This window comes from Balaenoptera acutorostrata, chromosome 6 (genome assembly GCF_949987535.1).
Source record: "Balaenoptera acutorostrata chromosome 6, mBalAcu1.1, whole genome shotgun sequence".
Classification (NCBI taxonomy): domain Eukaryota; kingdom Metazoa; phylum Chordata; class Mammalia; order Artiodactyla; family Balaenopteridae; genus Balaenoptera; species Balaenoptera acutorostrata.
Window position 1 is genome coordinate 68,687,365 of NC_080069.1, and position 15,815 is coordinate 68,703,179.

At 40.8% G+C, this 15,815-nt stretch overlaps 2 protein-coding genes across 7 annotated transcripts in view; both read left to right on the top strand.

The window, feature by feature from the left end:
* The first annotated feature begins 5,188 nt into the window (after positions 1-5,188).
* RANBP6 (RAN binding protein 6) lies at positions 5,189-9,793 on the top strand. Of its 3 annotated transcripts, none has more exons than XM_007182187.2 (2): positions 5,189-5,396; positions 6,453-9,793. In XM_007182187.2, the coding sequence occupies exons 1-2, from the start codon at positions 5,202-5,204 to the stop codon at positions 8,517-8,519; spliced, it is 2,262 nt and encodes a 753-aa protein (XP_007182249.1). In that variant the 5' UTR covers positions 5,189-5,201; the 3' UTR covers positions 8,520-9,793. The 3 variants fall into 3 exon arrangements, with proteins under 3 accessions (XP_007182249.1, XP_007182250.1, XP_007182248.1); XM_007182188.3 differs by having other exon boundaries at positions 5,189-5,337; positions 6,453-6,657; XM_007182186.2 differs by having other exon boundaries at positions 5,189-9,793.
* A 2,362-nt stretch (positions 9,794-12,155) lies between these two features.
* Positions 12,156-15,815, top strand: part of KIAA2026 (KIAA2026 ortholog) — a 106,302-nt gene continuing 102,642 nt past the window's right edge. For 3 of the 4 annotated variants that reach the window (XM_057548701.1, XM_007182189.2, XM_007182190.3), the window contains exon 1: positions 12,156-13,425. In XM_057548701.1, coding sequence (XP_057404684.1) covers positions 12,836-13,425 — 590 coding nt within the window. In that variant the 5' untranslated portion in view covers positions 12,156-12,835. Of the gene's footprint in view, positions 13,426-13,565; positions 13,677-15,815 lie in introns of those variants that run through there. The other variant, XM_057548702.1, reaches the window with a different exon arrangement.

Here is a 15,815-nt window from a genome sequence, read left to right on the forward strand (position 1 = left end):
AACATCATATTTACATTCAAATTTTAAGTTAAAACATAAGCTGCTTCAGGTTACAGCCCAAAGTGTCAGAAATACCTTTCTCCTCAGCTATGTTTTGGAGGGGAGGGAGATGATCTGGGTGAAAAAGTTGAGGTATTATTCTAAATCAATAAGTTTACATTGAAAACAAAGAAGAAATTTGTTTTTCATTTTTTCTGGTCCGTTATTTAATTTTTAAATGCACAATGTGTATAGATTGCAAAAAGTACCCAATTATACTCAAATTCACAAATATGTATGGACTTTAATTAGGTTAAAAATATCTTAAACTTACTAAAGGCTAGAGAGTACTTTCTAAAAATTACAGTGTTCAGTGATCTTTAGAATCACTGACTATAACTACTTGGGTTCAAGATTTATTGTAAAGCTATAGTAATCAATACAGTCAGTGCGGCATTGGAATAAGGATACACATATAGATTAACAGAACAGAATAGAAGGTTCAGAAATAAGACTACATGTATATGGTCAATTAATATTCAACAAAGATGGCAAATCAGTGGGATAAAAGTGGAACAACTATAAACTCATATGCAAAAAGAAATGAACTTCTGCCCATGCCTCATACCATATACAAAAATCAACTTGAAATAGATCCTAGATCTAAATGTAAAATCTTTAAACTTAAAACTATAAAACTTATAGAAGAAAACATTAGGGGAAATATTTGTGAACCTGAGTTGGGTAAAGATTTCTTAAATAGGACATAAAAAGTAGAAACCTTAAAAGTTTTTAAATGATAAATTGAACTTAAATATAATTAATAACTTTTGATTTTCAAAAAGCATGGTTAAGAAAAAGAAAAGGAAATATTTGAAGGCATATATCTGATAAGGGACTAGTATCCAGAATATTTAAAGAACTTTTGAAACTCAATAGCAAGAGGACAAAAAAATTAGATTTTTTTGAAAAATGGGCAAAAAATTTGAACAAAGACCTCACCAAAGAAGATACACAAATGGCAAATAAACACATGAAAAGATAATCCACACTGTTAGTATTTAGGGAAATGCAAACTAAAATCACAATCAGATACCAAGACATGCTCACTGGAATGACTAAAACTTAAAAGACTGATAATCCCACATGCTGACAAGGATGTGGAGCTAATGGCACTTTCATATGTTTCAGTCAGAATGCAAAATAGTACATCCACTTTGGAAAGCATTTGACAGTTTCTTATAAACCTACACTTGCTATTTGACCAAGCCATTTCACTCCTAGTATTTGTTGAGAGACATGAAAACATATTTTCCCACAAAAACTTGTACTCATATATTCATAGGAGCTTTATTCATAATAGCCTAAAACTGGGAACAACCCAAATGTCTGTTGATTGGTGAATGCATAAACAAATTGTGGTGTATTCATATGATGGAATAAAAAGGAACAAACATGCAACAGAGTGGACGAATGTCAGAAGCATTGTGCTAAGTAAAAGCAGCCAGACACAAAAAGCTTCATACTGAATAATTCCATTTATATGAAATTCTCGAAGAGACAAAGCTATAGGAAGAGAAATCGGATTAGTAGTTGCTTAGAGCCAGGGGTGCGGAAAGGAGATTGTCTACTGAGGGACCCAAAGAATCTTTTTGGGGTAATGAAAATATTCTATATATGATTGTGGTCATAGTCACTTGACTGTCAAAACTTACCTAATTAAACACTTATAATTGGTGAATTTTATTGCACATGAGTTATACCTTAATAAACCTGATTTAAGATAAAAATACTTCGCAGTTTTTGCATCACTTAATGCCTGGTATATGAATGAGTCAAGTTCCAGGTGGGAAAATAGAAACCACACTAAGTACTTCAAGAGGAGATTTAAGAGATTGGTTACAAAGGTGTGAGAGACCTGAAGGAGTGAATAAATAGCACTGAGGTAATCAAAAGATGGTAACTGAAGGACCTGCTACCATCCCTAAAGCTGAAGGAACAAAACAGAACTGGTATCTTTGAGTTCAGAGCTATGGCTGAAACCTCTGAGGAAGGAGTGCCCCCAGGCTACTGTGGGTATATCTGCAGAGAGAAGAGATTGGGCTGCAAGAGGGAGGAAATTGCTGTCACCAGGAGGAAGGGCCACTGCTGGGGCAATCCAGACAAGAAAAGGAAAAACAAGAAGGATCAATCTCTTTTCTGTCCCTTTTCTATCCTCCAATCTCTAGCAGCTCCTATTGGTGGAAATGATCAGGGACCCAGCTGAGAAAGGAGAAATTTTGCTTCCAGAGCCTAACCTCAGAATCAGAGAACAAATTAGAGAAAGTATGAATGTGAAGCCGAAAGACAACACGTAAATGACACTTCTGGTTTATCCCACTTTTAAGAATATTAAGATTAATCAGGAACTTCAGGTGGTTTCATCCTTATCTCTCTATTATTAAATTCCCAGTCAATGTTTCATTTAATGGTTTTAGCATCCATTGGTTACTGTTACCTACATTCATTATTTCATTTGGGGTGACAACACAGCAATTTTCTGATTTTAGCATTTTTGTGCTCTTTTTATCTAGAATTCTATCAAGAAGAAGTGGATAACTATTTGGTTATCCTGAAATACAGTTTGTACAGAAAAGGCAGGAAAAATCTTGATTATTCCTCTTTATCAATTTTCAGTTGGTGACTTAGCATCCTCCAAAGATGATCAATGCGTTGGTGGCTTTTGTTAGTATTAGAAACTCAGAACTTTTGTTGATATATTTAAAGTTTTTTTAATTCATCGAAGGCATTATTCTTTTTGATATTCATATTGTTCCATCTTAGCTCGGTAGGAGCCTTCATAGTATTTTTTGTTTTCTGTATTTTTATTTATTCTGGATTATGCTTGAAAAATGTCAAGTATGTCCAATTTAATTCTACCCCCTATGTCCAATTTAATTCTACCCCCCTCATTTGACTCTAAATCTCTCAGATCTTGGAAGAAATTTGCAACTTATTTTGCACTTTCTTCATGTAGTAAGCTGCTAATAAACACTCGAATTGTCTGCTGTTGAGTCACTTTATGGAAACATTCTTAAATGGCCTCTCAACCGTGCAAACTATTTTAAAAGCCAATTTTAATTACAAAATTTCATAAAGTTGTTCAACTCTAACCAAGTCTTCAAGTCCAGTCTTGAAATCTTGGTTATTATGTGTGCTTCTTAGGGGGGGAAAAAGGGAAGTAACAATGCAAAAGGTAAATAGAATAGAATTATGCAATCCAGAGAGGAAGTACCTTAAGATTTTAAATCTGTGTATGTTTTTCTAAAATAAAAGAACATAAATATTTTTCCTAAAATGGATTCAGTTTAACTCTTACTGTTGTAACAATGACCATCACCATAGAGTGTGGGAGCAACTAGAGAACAAAATGGATTTGGGGACTCACCTTCTTAGGGAAGCCTCTTTTTCCTCCAGAAAGAGTTAGCAGTCTTTTGGTCTGCATTAATTCTGTTCTTTATACATGTGTAGGTGAAGCAATAGGTAAATTGCAGCACCTCCAACAAGATGCCCAGGCCAAAACTTGGGGAGATTTCCTAGGCTTCTCCTTCCCCTCTATGGTGCTATTGATATGACTTCTTAAGACCTGCAAGCCTTGCCCTCTTTTCTTTCCCTCCACCACTGCTGTGATTTAGGCTTTCAGCGTAATTGAACTAGGTTATTGGCCTCCTAAATGCCTCCAGTCTTCACACGTCAGTTTTTGCATTGCCATCAAAGTAATCTTTCTTAAAATGGATTATTTCACAGCCCTTGAGTAAAATCCTTAAAAGGCTCCTCTTTACCTTTAGGGGGGAAAAAAAGCCAAATTTCTTAACATGGAATATAAGACTCTTCATGATCTGGCCTCTATATAACTCTTGTCTTCCTCTTTCCTGCCTCCTATGTCATCCCCAAGACCCTCAAGTCCCATACCCAATGCTCCAGCAAAAAATACTGACAGAACTCATCACACTAGGCTCTCAGACCATTCTGCATTTGAACACAGCTCTTCCCTTTACTTAGAAACTTCTCTTTCTTCAAATAGTTAATAAAGATTCATCCATCAAAAGTCAGCCCTGAGTTTCCATTTCTCACCTAAAATTAGTATTATACCTATCTTACCAACCTTGCAAACCTGTATAATGGTCAAAATGACAGAATGGCAAGGTGCCAATACAAAAGTAAGATCTAATCATTGTTAGAGGAATGATCATTGTTTTTGATTGACACACCTGCTTGAATTAAAGAAACAATATTTAGCCTCGGGGGCATTTATTTCTTAGAATAATCTCAGCAGCTTCCTACTAAAAGAAAAACTGTGAAGGCATTTTACAGTTTGCAAAGAAAATCTTGAGTGACATGACCAGGGATACAAAATCAGTTTAGAGACAAGACCAGGATTCTAGTCTCCTGATTACTAGCCCAGGTCACTTTTCATCATGCTTTACTCAGTTGTCTTTCTCATTCTTTATTATAATCCACAGGCCAAGTGATTCCGACACACACCTGAGTCTGCGCACCTAATAGTGGGGTAGTAATCATTGTCTTTATCTTTTATTGTACTTATTTGATGAACAGCTTTATTGAGGTATTATTCACATACCGTACAATTCACCAATCTAAATTGTACAATTCAATAGTTTTGAGTATAATCACAGAGTTGTGCAACTATCACCACAATCAATTCTACAATATTTTCATCACCCAGAAAGAACCCCCCTGACAGCCGTCATGCTCTATCTCCCTTCTCCTTAGCCATTGCCAGACACTAATCTACTTTCTGTATGGATTTTCCTATTTAAGACCTTTCATATAAAGGGAATCATACAACATGTGGCCTTTTGTGATCGTCTTCTTTCACTTAGCGGCTTTTCAAGGAGTACTCTCTGCTTTAAAATTATCAGTGTAACAACAATAGAGATAGTTTAGAAATTAAGGCAAAAAGAATCATCCATAATCCCATTCTAATACAATCAATATCATACTTTTCTTTCATTTTCTTTCTCCTCTGTAGGTACATTTTCATCTGATTGGAAAACATGGAGAGCGACCCTCGCTCCCACCTTCCCAGAGCCCAGACCGAGGGCCAGGCAGGGGAGGAAGAAGCGCTCCCGCCCATCCCCGCCGGCGCCTCGTTGACGTCACTGCTTCGAGCCGCAGACCCCCGCCCTCCTGCCCCGTCGCGGTCGCTTTGACAGAACGCGATGGCGGCGTGCGGGTCTGCCGGAGTACCGGCGACCGTGTCGGGAAAGCAAGAGTTTTACCAGCTTCTGAAGAACCTCATCAATCCAAGCTGTATGGTGCGGAGGCAAGCAGAGGAAATCTATGAAAATATCCCAGGTCTGTGTAAGACTACATTCCTCTTAGATGCCGTCAGAAATAGAAGAGCAGGTTATGAGGTGAGACAAATGGCTGCCGCCCTGCTACGACGGCTTTTGTCCTCTGGGTTTGAGGAAGTCTATCCAAATCTGCCTTCTGATGTTCAGAGGGACGTCAAGATTGAACTGATACTGGCTGTTAAGTTAGAAACCCATGCTAGTATGAGGAAAAAACTTTGTGATATTTTTGCAGTGCTGGCCAGGAATTTGATAGATGAGGATGGCACTAACCACTGGCCCGAAGGTCTGAAGTTCCTTGTTGATTCAATCTACTCTAAAAATGTGGTTCTGTGGGAAGTTGCACTTCACGTTTTCTGGCACTTTCCTGGGATTTTTGGGACCCAAGATCGGCACGATTTGGATATCATCAAACGGTTGTTGGACCAGTGTATTCAAGATCAAGAACATCCAGCAATCAGGACATTATCTGCTAGAGCTGCAGCTGCATTTGTACTTGCTAATGAGAATAATATTGCTCTTTTCAAAGACTTTGCAGACTTGCTTCCTGGAATCTTACAGGCTGTGAATGATTCATGCTACCAGGATGATGATTCAGTGCTAGAATCCCTTGTTGAGATTGCAGATACTGTACCTAAATATCTGGGTCCTTATTTAGAAGATACTCTGCAATTGAGTCTAAAGTTATGTGGAGACTCTAGACTTAGTAATCTGCAACGCCAGCTGGCTCTTGAAGTAATAGTGACCTTGTCTGAAACTGCAACCCCAATGTTGAAAAAACATACAAATATTATTGCACAGGCAGTTCCTCATATATTGGCAATGATGGTTGATCTACAAGATGATGAGGACTGGGTAAATGCTGATGAAATGGAAGAAGATGATTTTGACAGCAATGCAGTTGCTGCTGAGAGTGCACTAGACAGACTGGCTTGTGGGCTCGGTGGAAAACTTGTTTTACCAATGACTAAGGAGCATATCATGCAGATGCTTCAGAGCCCTGACTGGAAATATCGACATGCTGGATTAATGGCCTTATCTGCTATTGGAGAAGGATGCCATCAGCAAATGGAATCAATTCTAGACGAAACAGTTAACTCTGTTTTGCTTTTTCTTCAGGATCCTCATCCAAGGGTGAGGGCTGCAGCCTGTACTACACTTGGACAGATGGCTACAGATTTTGCACCTAACTTCCAAAAGAAATTCCATGAAACGGTGATTGCAGCTCTGTTGCGTACCATGGAAAATCAAGGTAATCAGCGTGTGCAGTCACATGCAGCTTCTGCGCTTATTATTTTTATTGAAGACTGCCCCAAATCATTGCTAGTTCTACATTTGGATAGTATGGTGAGAAATCTACATTCCATCTTGGTGATTAAACTTCAAGAGTTGATTCGCAATGGAACTAAGTTGGCCTTGGAACAGCTTGTGACAACCATTGCCTCAGTTGCAGATACAATAGAAGAAAAATTTGTTCCATACTATGATATATTTATGCCCTCACTAAAGCATATTGTTGAGCTTGCTGTTCAAAAGGAACTTAAACTTCTGAAAGGAAAAACTATCGAATGCATTAGCCATATTGGTCTTGCTGTTGGGAAGGAAAAATTTATGCAAGATGTATCAAATGTGATGCAACTGTTGTTAAAAACACAATCAGACTTAAATAATATGGAAGATGATGACCCTCAGACCTCTTACATCGTTTCAGCCTGGGCCAGAATGTGTAAAATCCTTGGAAATGATTTTCAACAGTACCTTCCACTGGTTATTGAGCCTCTTATTAAGACTGCTTCAGCTAAACCTGACGTTGCTCTCTTGGACACACAAGACGTGGAGAATATGAGTGATGATGATGGATGGCAATTTGTAAATCTTGGAGACCAGCAGAGTTTTGGAATTAAGACTTCAGGGCTTGAAGCAAAAGCAACTGCTTGCCAGATGTTGGTTTATTATGCTAAGGAGTTAAGGGAAGGATTCGTGGAGTATACAGAACAAGTTGTAAAACTGATGGTTCCTTTACTGAAATTTTATTTCCATGACAATGTTCGAGTGGCAGCAGCAGAGTCCATGCCTTTTCTCCTGGAATGTGCAAGAATTCGTGGCCCAGAGTATCTTGCACAGATGTGGCAATTCATATGTGATCCCTTAATCAAGGCTATTGGGACTGAACCTGATACAGATGTACTCTCAGAAATAATGAATTCTTTTGCAAAGTCCATTGAAGTAATGGGAGATGGGTGCCTCAATGATGAACAGTTGGAAGAACTGGGAGAAATACTGAAAGCAAAACTTGAAGGGCACTTTAAAAACCAAGAACTGAGACAGGTTAAAAGACAGGAAGAAAACTATGACCAACAGGTTGAAATGTCTCTGCAAGATGAGGATGAATGTGATGTTTATATTCTGACCAAAGTATCAGATATTTTGCACTCATTATTTAGTACTTACAAGGAAAAGATTTTACCGTGGTTTGAACAGCTGCTTCCATTAATTGTAAATCTAATTTGTTCTAATAGGCCATGGCCAGACAGACAGTGGGGATTGTGCATATTTGATGATATCATAGAACACTGCAGTCCAACCTCATTTAAATATGTAGAATATTTTCGGTGGCCAATGCTACTAAATATGCGAGACAACAACCCTGAAGTCAGGCAAGCTGCTGCTTATGGCCTGGGTGTTATGGCACAGTTTGGTGGAGATGATTATCGTTCTTTATGTTCAGAAGCTGTTCCACTGCTGGTAAAAGTTATTAAGTGTGCAAATTCCAAAACCAAAAAAAATGTCATTGCTACAGAGAACTGTATCTCAGCAGTAGGGAAGATTTTGAGGTTTAAGCCTAACTGTGTAAATGTAGATGAAGTTCTTCCACACTGGTTGTCATGGCTTCCATTGCATGAGGATAAAGAGGAAGCTATTCAGACTTTGAGTTTTCTCTGTGACTTAATTGAAAGTAACCACCCAGTTGTACTTGGTCCAAATAATTCCAATCTTCCAAAAATAATCAGTGTAATTGCAGAAGGAAAAATGAATGAGACTATTAACTATGAAGATCCTTGTGCCAAACGCCTAGCTAATGTCGTGCGTCAGGTACAGACTTCTGAAGAATTATGGTTGGAATGCATTTCCCAGCTTGATGATGAGCAGCAGGAAGCCTTACAGGAGTTGCTAAATTTTGCCTGAAACACCTTAATATTACTTGAATATCATCCACCATAAAAGTAACTCCGAACAAGTGTTGTGAGTGGATTCCATTATGATCGAGAGAACTGTTCTCTTCCTGCTAAGCAGTTTATATGCCTTCCCCATGTTTCTCCAGGATTAGTCAGTGTTATAGCCTCTGTTTACCTTGCATGTTTTATCTCTTAAACACAGACCTTGGTGATAACCTGTGCTTCTGTTGTCTTAAAATGTTTGTCACCTTTCCTCTAGTTGATGTGAAGTATATAAATTGTTGCTATTTGTCTGAATTATTGATGCTGGGCAAGCAGTATACTTGGTGTCAAGATGTCATGCTGCCTACCACAAGATGCTAAGAGCTCACAAAGATGGGATAGGAGAACTTCCAGGACAAACATCTTTGGAATTGTGGGTGAAGAATATAGTGGCAGGCTTATTCCTCCTTGATAATACTCCTAGTTTTCATAGTAATGGGAGGATGCTGAAATTGGAAAAGAGATTTGAGATATTACAATGGATGTGGGAAGTTTTCTCCATAATACATATGAACTTTTTAATAATGTCCTCCCGAGACTGAGATATATCCATATTCTAGTTCCCAAAGTGTCCAGCTGAGAGTTAAAACTTTGAAGTCTTAGACCAGTCTCTTTTTTTTCAAGTTATCCAGGACTGTAAGGACCATGGTTACTGAAAAGCACATCCTGGTACATCTAACATTGGTAGTGTGTAGCATACTGTAACAGTGTTTGACAAATAGTAAATAATATTTGTGGGAGTCAATCAGTGTTATGTATTTGAGCAGAATATTGCATTGTGTATGTATGCCATTTTTTCCTGCAAAGCAGTTCAACAAGAAGAGAAGCCCTGATTCAAAGTGGGGCTTAAATAGATTTCTATTTTGGAGAAGTTCTTAATAGATTATATAGTAGCATTAAAGAGAATTCTATTGTGATCATGAAAGGGAAGCAAAATTAATCTTTAAACGAGAAAAAGAAAACAGCTTTGAGAACAGTTATTTAGCAGTAGGTATACATTGTAAGAAAACAGTTCTGTAAATCTAGGGTTAATTATATTAATTGCAATGTTGGTCTTTAATGTCAGGCTTTTTGTAGGGTAGAAGAAAACCTTTCTACTCAGCAAGTTATTAATCCAAAATTTAAGAACAAATACATCTGTCAGGATTTCCTGGGGCTATTATGAGTACTGTCTATGTAACGTATTTAGTAAATATTTAAGACTTAGGAAGTGCTTAATAAATGGTAGCTGTTATTGCTGTTCGTGTTTGTACTTCTGCTGTGTTCTTTTTTATGGTTTGGAATTCCTTTTACATTAGAATCTCTGTTTCACCTCCTGCAAGTTCATGAGCAGGCCATCTAAGCCATTGTGGACAGAGATATGAAGTTGAGATTTTAGATATGCAATTCTTGTACATTCCCTACAATTATTTATTGTTAATGAGAGAAAAAAGAAAAGGACATTAGGTACAGTATAGTCACAATTTTAAGTTTATTTAAAATAAAATTTAAAAGTATAGATGAATAAATAGAAAAACCCCACTACAAAGTATTGATATTACTGTAATAGGTTTTCTCTGGATGGTGGGATTGAAAGGCAGTTTTTCTTCTCACTTATCTATATTCTAAAAGTTCAAGCACCTGATTCTACTTTCATACTAGCTAAGATCTCAGTCAATTTGGCCTCTCCATGACCTATGGCTGAGGTTTCTTCTACTCACCTGCACCTCTTTATCTTAATTAGTATCCCTTAATTAAGAAGCCCTTGGTAAACATTTCTAGCAATTCCCTACACTCTTGTACATGAGGAACTGGAAAATCTACCATATGACTTGGAATTAGGCACCTGGAGAATTTTGAAGTATGACAGACCTAGATTTGAATTTTGGCAAACTACTTTTTTAACCTAAACAATTCTCCATCTGTGAAATGGCCATAATACGTAGCTCATAGGATTGTGAGAATTAACGGAGGCAACGAATATAAAGTGCTTAGTGGTACAGTGTTCGATACATGCAAGCTAATATTATCCGAGAGTCATGAAATAGGGTTGGTGGCTATAGAGAAAGAGGTGATATTTGCTGAGGTGGGGTGGGTCCAGATTCTTGGGCTTTGTCAAAGGAAATGAGGGACGTTCAGACAGTTTTGGCTGCCAGTCCCTGAAGTAAGACTGGTCTCTGCCTTTGTTCCTGAGCTGAGGTACATCTATGGGCTCTCTGGAGAGAGAATGCTGTAAATGCCTAATACACCACAAATGTCTGATGAGGTGAGAGGAGACCGTGAAAACTAGATGATGGGTGTGCGTGGTGGGGGTGGGGGTGTCAATACCCTAAAACCTCAAAAGTGTTCCCACTTAACTGTTTTACCTAAGGCTGCTGTCTAACATAACTGGACCAAAAAAAAGCTTTTAAGTTGTGAATTTTATCAGTGCTTTAAAAGTCCACATTAACGGGAGGTAAACAATCATAATAGTCAGTATATCCCAATCATTTCGTTTTACAGCTTTCCCTTTTTTTTTGACCCTCGCCGCGTGGCATGTGGGAATCTGTTTCTCGACCGGGAATGAACCCGCGCCACCCCCCACCCCCCACTGCAGTGGAAGTGCGGAGTCTTAACGACTGGACCGCCAGGGAAGTCCCCACTTGCTTTCTAAAATTTTGATTTTTGTATTCAAGTAATTCCAGGTTTAAAGCAAGAGCGTTCTGTGTAAGGAGAAAAAGTAATATGTGCATCTTTAAAATAGAACGTGAGAAGATAGTAGTAACTGCTTTAAGGACCCATTAGTTCCTTTCTCCTCACTTCAAGCAATATGACAACTAATGGAATGATAAGTTCACTTTTTAGACATTCCCTAAACAGTAATTTTAAAATGTGTAGTGAGATTGTAAGGTCATGCTGCACAGCTTAGATTTGAAATATCTGAAGACTGTTTTCAGTCCCAAGGATTTTTTAAAATGAGGTCCCATTCCTTTCCTTTTACTCTTAGCAGATGTCAAAAATCGAGAGGGTGGAAATGTTTTTCACTTTAACGCAAAACATGGATTAATTTCCAAAACAGGAATTGATGTTAAGACCTGGAGACAGGAGTTTGAGAAATTCGAGTTCCACAAATCATCTCCTTTCCTTTTCCATGTGAACATGTTTCAGTTGGTCGTGTCCTTCAACCTCCTTTCTAGACTTCGCAAAATTCTAGTTTTATATTGAAAAACCGGCGGTCACAGGGGGAGGGAGTGTGCAAAGAGAACTTTACAGAAGGATAGGATTTACTTTTTATACCTTCTTACAATTCACTTTCCATCGACGAAGGTTATCTAGCAAGCTCCTTCAGGATTAATTTTAGCTTTTAGCGCTAATAGGGGTCTCGCAAAAGAAATATCCTCTTGCAGCACCTCATTTTAAAACCCTTTCGGCCTCCCTCTCAAGAGGTGGCAAGCAAAGCTGCGCAGGCGCCTTGCGTCCCTCTTCGCTCCGCCCCTTACAGTCGGCTACAAGCTGATGACATCATTGGTCCGCGCAACCTACCAGGCCTCAGGGCCTGAAGCTGAGACTAAATCCTTGCTTTCGCTTAGCGGGGCGGGACGTTAAGTCGGGCTGGTGGTGGTGTACTACGCATGCTCACCGTGGACCGCGACGGTGCCTCTTTCTTTGCGTCTTTCCACAGCTCGCCCCAACCAGGAGGGGGGGGGGCCTGAGTGCCCTCCCCCTTCTCTTGCCCCCGCCCAGCAGGGCTTCTAACTGACAGTTGTCGCCGGGCCCCGTCCGCGCGCCACCTCCTCCTACCCGGGTTCCCCGCAGGTAGAGAGGGGCGGGAGGGGATGTGAGGGAGAGGAGGAGGAGCCCGAACCGCGGCGGCCCTGTGCTTCGGCCCCCTCCGGGGAGGCTAGAGAAACCCCCCCCCTTCCTCCTCGCCCCCTCCCAGCCTTCTAGCCGGCCCGGGAGGGGGTGGGGCGCCGAGGCCGCGGAGGCCAAACCGGGCCTGGCGGGTGAAGAGTAGCCGGGCGGGGCGCGGAGGGGTGAGGCAGGCTAGGGCCGCGCGCGCGCCGTCGCCGGGGGGAGGGGAGAGGAGGGCACCTAGGCTCTCCTCTTCTCTCCCCCCTCCTCCGCGCGCCATGTAACCCCGCCCCGCCGGCGGCGAGCTCGAGACCCCCGCGCGCACCGAGCCGAGCCGGCGGCTGAGGAGAGCGAGGCCCGATGCGGCTGGGGCTGCGCGGCGCAGCCGACCCCTGAGGAAGCGGCCCGCGCTCACGCGTGCCCCGGCGCCTCGAGCGTCCGCTCCACACCGCCCAAGCTGGGCCTGCCGGGGGCATGAGCGTGCCCGGGACGCCGGGGGAGATGGAGCCGGCCGGGGAGGAGGAGCGGCCGCCACCGGCGGCCGAGGAAGAGGACGACGACGAGTTGGTGGCAGCGGCGGCCCCGGCCTCAGGGCCGGCCCGAGGAAGGAGTGCCTCTTCGAGGGAGGACGCGGACGACCAGGAGGAGGAGGAGGCGATGGTAGTCGGGGGAGGTGGCTGCACGGAGCAGGAGCTGACCTACGAGCTGCAGCAGGGTTACCGCATCCTGGGCGAGTTTCTGCAGGAGAAGCACCGAGGCCTCACCTCCCCCTTCCTGCAGCCCTTGGGGGGCGTTGCCACTGGGGAGGAGGAGGCGGCCGAGGGGCCGCGCAGCGGGGGCCGGGGCAGTCGCGCCCTCCGGCAGCAGCCCGGGAAGGGCATGTGTCTGCTGAAGATGGAGGAGAAGTTCGCCAGCGGCCAATACGGGGGCATCACCGAGTTCGTGGCCGACTTCAGGTTGATGCTGGAGACGTGCTACCGCCTGCATGGAGTGGACCACTGGATCTCCAAACAGGGGCAGAAGCTGGAGATGATGCTGGAGCAGAAGTTGGCGCTTCTGTCTCGGTGAGTGAGCCCCGTCCCTGGCGGGACTGACGGGCTGACACAAACACACCCTCGCACGTGTCCGAGGATGGGTTGGGCCAGGGGCCGGGGGGCGTCGCTGATAGGTGCTGAGTCGGTGCTGGAGAACCCCGGGAGGAGGAGCAGCGCTGGGCGGGGGCCCGCAGGGGTGTGGTGGGTGTGGGCTGAAAGAACCCGACGCCCAGACGTGAAGAAGCTGAGAAGGAAGCCTAGTCCCGAGTGCCGAAGAGCAGGTACAGTTTTTAGAAGTAAAGTGAAATGGTGCCCGTAGGAAGAATTACAGGAGTAGGGAGAGGAAAAGTTTAAGTGGGATGGAAGTTGGACCTGCAACTTTTAGGCAGTTTTGGCAAGAAAATTCTAAACGTTTTTGGAATGAAATACCGTTAGAAAATTAATTCTGGCTCATGTAAAAAGGTGGTTTCAAACTGTTACAATAATAATTTTACTGCTCAAGTCGGCCATCGGAGATTTTATAGAGTGTAATTAAATGGTTAACAGTTACTGTGGCGTACTCCTGGTCTTTTCTCTCAGCTTCATCTGAGCAGACTGAATTTTTGCATCAACACAAAATTTTTAATACGTTTAGGTATTGGTATCTATTCTACCAGAAGTCACAGGCAGTTCAGATGGCACGATGCTCTTGGTTATACTCCACCCATATATCCAGAGTCAATTATTTTTTTTTCGTAAGAGGAAATAATATAACACAGGAGGCTACTAAAATAAACGTATTAATTTATAATTCGGTAATTGATAATGAGCCAAATTAATTTCTCTATCGGAAATTCTTCAGGAATAGAAAAATAATTGAATGTTGTTGGAAATCGTGCTTGAAGTGAACCAGTTGTTTGACTCTTTACTAGTGGAAGTGAACTTGAACAAGTCACTTTACTTTTTTGGCCTCAGTTTCTTCATCTGTAAAATGGGCATAATGACAGTACCTAATTAATGGGTTGCTGTAGGATTAAATGCATTAATAAATGTAAAGTCGAAAGTGCCAGTCCCATATAGTTAGCCCAAGATAAGTTTTAATCATTATAATACTAGTAGTGGTAGCTGAATAAAATGAATATTCTCATATCTGAAACTGGGAAGTGTACTAGTGCTTTTATCTAATAGCTTCTGAAAAGTCGTGTTAATTTTTTGGTCCTTGATTAAAACTGTAATTTTAAAATAATCTAATCTGTCACTGGCTTCCCATATGCTGTTTTTGAGACTATCAGTGACTACTTTCACTGAAAACAATGGTTAACATAGTGCTTGACTCATTAGGGCAGCTGTATTTAAACTAAGGAGCCTCTTCTCGAATCCATTCATAATGTAGGATTATTTGGTAGTAGAATAATTCCCAAGTTTGTCTTGTATATTACTTTTAATATTTTATTTAGCGACATTATATTTGTGTAGTGTGTTTGTTACTCTTGTCTCCACAGTGTTTTATAGTTATAACTCACATAAGAAACAGTCCTTTCATACGTCATTATTTTTAAGTAGTAAAATATCTTCCAAATTGATGTCACAAGATTTTAGACCTGGAAGAAACCATAGAGTTCTAGTCCAAGCATCTAGTTTTACAGATTGGAAACGGGTATTTAGAATGAGGCTGGAGAATGGCTGCATCAAAGTGCTAAGAAGTTGCTTATAGGTTTGAATAAATTACAGGTGTTTTCAGAAGCATTTTGTCAATAGTGTTTCTTAAGCCCTGCAAAAGAGCAGGGAGACTATTTCTCTTTACATAAAGGTAAATTTCTGAATGCTTTGAATCATTCCTAGTGACTAATGTTCAGAATACTGTATTCCCATATGATCTAATAGAATCCATACTTAGAACTTAAACTTAAAACATTCTTTTGTTTATAAACATAATAATGTATTTCTGATGTTCTTAGTCCAAGAGAGAGAAAATTCTTGCAGTTTAGTAGCAAAAAGTAATGTGATGGTCTCAAAGAGATAATTAAAATTTTGACTTCCTCACTTTTTTTGTATTTGATGTATACAAACATTTTGTAAATAATAGATTTGACAAACCACTCTTGTAGACACTAGGAAATCATTTCTTTTTCTGTCCTAGCCTACAATCTGAGTCATTACTAAATAAATGCTTTGAGTGGGCACAACTTTCAGAAACCCATAGGTTATAACTGTTTTGTATGCAATTAGTAAATATAGATGCTCCAGAACCGTATTCTATAGACTGGGCACATGAGTATGATTTTCAGCAAATAGGTGACTCAGATACCTTATTTATAAATAAGTGGTATATGGTGTTTTAGTAATAAAAAACAATCACTTAGATATTATCATTTGTTCTCTTTTTTCTTCTAGTATATGTTCGTAAGATATTGAATTAACCCTTATTTTGAAATTTACTG